The sequence below is a fragment of the Rosa rugosa genome, chromosome 3, assembly GCF_958449725.1.
Source record: "Rosa rugosa chromosome 3, drRosRugo1.1, whole genome shotgun sequence".
Taxonomy (NCBI): domain Eukaryota; kingdom Viridiplantae; phylum Streptophyta; class Magnoliopsida; order Rosales; family Rosaceae; genus Rosa; species Rosa rugosa.
The window spans coordinates 16259706-16265830 of record NC_084822.1 but is presented as its reverse complement, the minus strand read 5'-3'; the positions used below and the strand labels follow the sequence as shown (position 1 = coordinate 16265830).

The 6125-nt window shown below is 37.9% G+C and overlaps 2 protein-coding genes across 2 annotated transcripts; one reads left to right on the top strand and one right to left on the bottom strand.

Annotated features, from left to right (window-relative positions):
* The first annotated feature begins 466 nt into the window (after nt 1-466).
* LOC133736719 (uncharacterized) lies at nt 467-2267 on the top strand. Its single transcript, XM_062164314.1, has 3 exons — nt 467-672; nt 1527-1772; nt 1883-2267. The coding sequence occupies exons 2-3, from the start codon at nt 1539-1541 to the stop codon at nt 1976-1978; spliced, it is 330 nt and encodes a 109-aa protein (XP_062020298.1). The 5' UTR covers nt 467-672; nt 1527-1538; the 3' UTR covers nt 1979-2267.
* Nucleotides 2268-4558: 2291 nt separating this feature from the next.
* On the bottom strand, nt 4559-5817 carry LOC133739805 (protein RADIALIS-like 2). The gene is made up of 2 exons (XM_062167612.1): nt 5413-5817; nt 4559-4882 (listed from the first exon to the last, which is right to left on the bottom strand). The coding sequence occupies exons 1-2, from the start codon at nt 5706-5708 to the stop codon at nt 4858-4860; spliced, it is 321 nt and encodes a 106-aa protein (XP_062023596.1). The 5' UTR covers nt 5709-5817; the 3' UTR covers nt 4559-4857.
* Between the last annotated feature and the right edge of the window lie 308 nt (nt 5818-6125).

The following is a 6125-nucleotide window of genomic DNA, read 5'->3' as shown; positions in this document are numbered from 1 at the left end:
ATTTATGTTATTCAGAGAGAGAAGATAGTGGGAGAGAAATATGGGTGTGAGATTTTTTAATATTTCTTTTTCCTAATAAATATAGGAAAAAATATAGTTTTAGTCACTCAATTTTCGATTGATTGACACTTTGGTCACTTATGTTTATAAAATCTCACTTTAGTCACTCAAATTTAACTCCGACTATCACTTTAGTCCATCGGTGAATTTTTCCAATAAAAAAAAGTCACATGACGCCTCTCATGCCATTTTTCAAGGGTTATTTTTAGATGTTGAAGAGATGTGAGACATTTGGTTTGAATATAGGTTGAAATTTTCTGAAATTATAGGACGAAAATAACCCGGGTGAGACCTTTGGTTTTAATTTTTTAGGGTCATTTCTGTTAAATTTTTCTATTTTAACTAATAAAACATTTTCTCTTTCCATCTACCGTTAAATTTACATCAAAAATGGTGGGAGCATAATTTCTTTGATATCACCTGCGATCCGGGTACCACTGGACTGGACCCGGGTGAAAAGAAGAGAACTAGCCCAATTCTTGTATTCGGGTACATAAGGCGGTTCTACCTTGTCTTGCTGAACAAGGCGGCCTCTGAATCAAAATATAAAGACCCAAACCGATTTCTTCACCAAGTTACCAAATTTCACTTACTCTCCTTGTGGATTCTCCGGTACGTCTTTCATTTCATTGTTCGTCAGCTAATTATGGATCCTCTTTTTACCTTTTTTATCTTTCATTTTCCGCGTCGCACAATTTTGTCTATTCTTCCATACCAAGCTGATTATGTATTTGTTTTAGCAAAAATTGTTAGAAATCTGTAATTGAGTAACATGTTCGTGCATGATTGCATGAGATTTGGTGTGTTTGCTCGATTGGTAGTGGTTTTTTTTTGTCTGCGGCATTATTTCGAACACCTGGTGTGCAGTTTCATACAAACTTGTGTGCAATTTTAATTTTGTGGTGTTATGTTATGTTATGTTGAATGAAACTCTAGTTTTTGATCTTCCTAATTTTGCTTTGTTGTACAAACAAGCATATAGATGGCATTTAGGATCTCAAGTAGAAAGCAACTTGTGATAATGTGATAGCTCAGGGTTGTATACCTTAATGTTTTCACTCAAACTTGCTTTTCTTGTGTCGATGAACCTGAAAGATATATTATCTTCACAAGTTATATACCGAATTGGCAAATAGAGTAAATGCCGTTTTTCATGATTCTTTTGATTCTCACTATCGTATTTACTTGGGAGTCTTGCTAACTGTGGTTTTGACAGGTGATAGGTGACAGTCGGAAACTTCCTTCCTTTGTAGTTATTCTCTATTTTTAATTTTCTTCTCTATATAATTCTTTCATATCGTTTTTATTTTTGTCAAAGTATTTGCTGATTGGTTGTACATCTTAATGATATGAATGAACTTGTTGCAATGACTTGTTTTTGCCAATGCCTGTGATGTTTAAAATGAGCAGTTTTTTTTTTTTTTAGGCCATTGGTATCATCTTTTGTAATGAATGTCTTGTTTTAGGTGTTGGTGAAGATGGAATCGCAGAAAAGAGAACTTGAAAAACAGCCTGCTGGAACAACGGCTACTCCACTTGCTGCTGCAACAACCCCTACTCCACCTGCTGCTGCTGCTGCAACCCCCACATCTTGCCGAAGGAAGAAGAATGAACAAGCCACTTTCTTGGAAGATGTGAAGGATCACATTGATGAGTTTATACACGCTTCTATGGACGAACACGTGTCTTGCTTCAAGAAGACCATTGACAAGGTTAATTCTTGCTCCAACTTTGATGCTGATCCTAAATACTGCCTACACAATAAACATGTTCATTCTATAATTGGTTGCGTCTGTGCTGATAATTTTGCCTTTTGTTTCAGATGTTTAAAATGTCAAAGGTTGTTGCTGAGAAGAATGCTGCTGACGCCAAGGGAGTTGAGAGTTCTCTTCCCCTTCGAACAACAGTAGCAGACTAATATCTTCTCCTATTTTAGGTGGTTCTGATACCTTGAGTACTAATGACTTTGCTCTGAATTTGGGTGATGTTTATGTTAAATCGCACTCCAGTTATATTTCAACTAACTTGAAAACGTAAGCTTGTGGGATAAATGACAACTATTATGGAGTCTATTTCCTAGTTGATTATGGTGGGACTGCTCTGGTTATCCAAACAGCATGTGTGCTTTCAAGGTCATTTTAGTATGTATCTAGTCACTGTTGGATTTGATCGAAATGGTAAATCTTTTTCCACCTACTGTGAGATTAGACAGGAATTAATTATATTGTTTCTTATGAATTTATGATTGCTTTTAGAAAGAAAGAAGTTATGGCGATTGAACTTATAGCAAAGCCAATTTATAGATATAGTATTTTGCTATGCCATCAAGGAACATTTCATCGTGTGTTCTTACCCCTATCCAGGAGCTTTGTTTGACCGAACTTCTTTTCTGTTGTCTACCTTGGTGGGGTTTGAGAGGCAGCTGTTTACCCTGTCTTGGATTTTAGAGGTTCAAATCAAGGAGTATTGTGTGATTTACCACATACAAACCCTGTAAAAACGACATTACAAGGCAATACAGCTCATAAAGCACCTATGATTAATGGCATAGCCGTTGAGGTGCTCGCCTATTCACCATTCATTGCCTCCGAACAGATGGCAAGGTTCCATAGCCACCGCCTTCTTCAAAACACCTTCAGCCATAAGCCCATAACTGGAAGGAAAAAAAAAAAATGCATCTCATATAACTGAACCATTTTTTAATGAATAAGGGATTAGACGATATTAGCTCTTCGGATGCAAACGATGTAGGGAACAAGTCCCACCCTCTATCCCGAAGGAGAGGAGTTTGCCACACTCTGGGAACCCACCGCCCGTCCCTCTATTTTTATTTTATTAATAACATAAAAAGAAAATACAACCTAAAGAAGGGGGGACAGAAACCTTACCCCAAAAGCTAAAAAGAAAGACAAAAGGTAGTGAAAAAATTGAAGCAGAACCTCAAATTTTCCCAACTTCCAACTGTTAAAACAAGCCCAACACTAACCCATGCAAGAAAGAGAGTTAAACACGGCGAAGGTAAGGGAATCCCAGATCATCCATACGAAGATAAGGAGATATATTAAGCGGAGGAGAAACATGTCAGACCAGGGATGGAGAAAGTAAGCCCATGTTTGTCATTCTATCAGCCACCGTATTTCCTTCCCGAAGAATATGGGAACAATGAAAGGTCATTGCTCTAATACGTGCTAAACAAGTAAGCCATGCAATTCGAAGGGGCCAAGGTGAAACAAGATTGAACCATTGGCCTATCATGTCTGCCCAAATGAAAATTGAAGATCACATGATAATTACGCTACAATCACCAATAGTGGGTATGGGACCATAAATTGTGGTCCATTTTAGATCTTGTGGTTATTTTCTTGCTGATAAGCTAGCTTAGCTACTTGGTTGACCTAGTGTTTTTCTCGAACTAGTGCCCAAGCAAGTGGCACATGCTTTCTCTCGTATACTGGGAGGGGTTGGTGAACAAACCCGGACCCTTCAACATAATTTAAATTTCAAACAAATTTTGATTTCCTTGTAAACCATCCAATTGTTCTTGGATCCATTTATGGCAAGATATACGCAAAATTTGTATTTGGTCTAGTGTTGGATCATCTACCAACATTAGTCTTTCTTAAACCGGTAAGTATGTCTAGTGTTGGATCATCTACTAACACTAGCCTTTTTTAAACCGGTAGGTATGTATAAACTTTTCTTTCTTAAAAATGGTGAGGATCTAGGGGCATCAAAGGATGAGGTTGTGCTTAGGGTGGCTTCAATAATACATTGGAGAATTATCAATAAGACAGAATCCCGAGAGAAGGAATCGAGGAATAGAAGCAGCGACAGTGATATACACTCTTAACAACACAATGAATCAAGATTTAAAAATTCACAACCTCTATAACTCAAAATGACCTATTATAGAAGTCATCTTGAAGGAAATAACGAAACAACCGAAATCACTCATTTATTGTTAAACGCAAGGACCAAAATTGTTAAACACCAATCAAAGCGTCAATCGAGGCAAAGCAGAAAAATCCAGAATTGCCTCAAAATTTCAATCCTAAAAATCTATGTGGTCATTGTGGTGACCAGAATTTGGAAATTAGATTATATGTATTGGAAAGTTCTTCCAAATAATTGCGAGTCACAGGTGTTGCTGTTTGGGTTCAACCGTATCGGTCAGGCACTGACCTCTTTTCTGTTGCGTGTTTGGCCATGTGGCAAAACCTCATCGCGGGAAACATTTTTATCATCAACTCCTTCTTCAAACACACTTTCCCGCCTTTTCTTCACCTTATGAAGCTCTTTCTCTCTCTCTCTCCCTCTCTTCAAGTTTAAGCCTCAAGGCGATTAGGAATTCAAATCATTCAATTTCTTGTTATATATTAATTCAGTTTCTGTGGCTTCTCGTCTTGGTTATGGGTTTGAGTTTGAGTGTGAAGCTTATGTTGTATGCATAATTGCATATGAATACGATGAAGCAATTCAACAAGTTTAGAACAGGTACTTGACACATACTTATAAGATTCCATTAGCAGCTTAAGCTGAATCTTACACTTAGAAATTCAGAGTACGTAGATTACATACATTTAAAGCAACAAAATAAGAAACTGGGAATTCTAATTAACAACATAGAAGAACCACGGGTTTGTGATATCTTCGATCAACTACTAGAACTGTACTTAGTACTATACCATTACAGCGTCATCATCGAATTAAAACGGATCAGAAGATCGAGCTAGCGATGAATCTTTATTCATTAACTAGTGGGTACATATATGGAGACTTCTTCTTGCATGTGCTGCTTCAGTTCAGCTTCATGCTCCTCATCCTGTAATTTTAGCAGACAAAGCTCAGTGGGATTAGCTTTAGCTTTGGCTAAAAATTAACTCTAACAGGTTCAAGTTTAGTGTATCACGTACATTAAATCTTAAATGTATGATTACGTGCAACAACTAAGTAAAAGCAATGTTGAAAAGCACCTATATGGGTTTATATGGTTGAAGGCTTGAAACTAGCTTGGTGTTGCTAGCAGAGGTTAAAATAGGCTTAATGAAAATGAACCCACTTGGTCTGAAGTTTCGAAATTACTTGTAGTTTTGGATACCCAATTTCCTGGTAAGTTAACAGCTTCTAAGATATTGACCATTAGATCTAAAGCTAAGAGTAAGAAGTGGGTTAGCAGAAGTCAATGGTCCTATTATAGCATAGAATAAGATGCAAAGAAAAAGTTTGCTGATGTTGAATGGTAGTCTAAGAATTTAAGCACAGTCAAAGAATCAGAAACAAACATTTATATATGTGATTGTGTAATTAAGGTGGTGGAGGAGGACTTTGACAGATAGTATTAGTAAAGACTACCTTTTTTCCTCATCATGACCGATGTTGCCATGGCCACTCCCACTCCCACTCCCACCAGAAGTCCTGTAATCCGGGAAAGGAACTTGACCGGACTCGATATGCTTCACATCTGCCACAAGAAGGTCATAGTGCCTCTTAACTTCCTCGGGAGTCTTATTCCCCACGGCCCTGGCAACATTGTACCAGCGGTCGGGGGTGTCCTTGTCGTAAAGGGCTAGAGCCTTCTCGAACGCCTTGTTCTGCTTGGCAGTCCAAGATGAACCCGAGTTACGCGAAGACATTGAGCTAGAAGCCATTGAGAAGTGTTGAAATGGTTTTCTAAAGGGGTGAACGGCAAAGGAGAGAGTGAGGAGGGTGATTATCTGGACGAGTCAATAGAGATTAAGACTTAAGTCAAGACTTGTGTGATGTGTGCAAAGTGGTGGAAATGCCTGCTCTTTTATAGGCAAGGTTGAGAGGGTTGGGGTGGGGTATTGCCAGTTGGCGAAGAGATCTTGCAAAACTGATGTGGAATTTGAATGATTTTTCTACTTAGCTACCACAAAATTAAGTGAAACAAGGACAAGATGATGACTAAACAGACGTGTAGGGAGAATCAGTATCTCCAAGAATTTTTTATAGACATGCAGAAAATCCATAAAGTTAAGTAAAGTCCTTTTCTTCGCTGCCCTTCTCTTTATATATATTGTATCAGGAGGATAGTTTTCCTAATT

Coding starts and splice junctions, on each gene's coding strand:
- LOC133736719 (XM_062164314.1), top strand. CDS start 1,539: ATGGAATCGCAGAAAAGAGAACTTGAAAAACAGCCTGCTGGAACAACG. Junction 1,773..1,882: donor TCAAGAAGACCATTGACAAG/GTTAATTCTTGC, acceptor CTTTTGTTTCAG/ATGTTTAAAATGTCAAAGGT.
- LOC133739805 (XM_062167612.1), bottom strand. CDS start 5,708: ATGGCTTCTAGCTCAATGTCTTCGCGTAACTCGGGTTCATCTTGGACT. Junction 4,883..5,412: donor GGTCATGATGAGGAAAAAAG/GTAGTCTTTACT, acceptor CTAAAATTACAG/GATGAGGAGCATGAAGCTGA.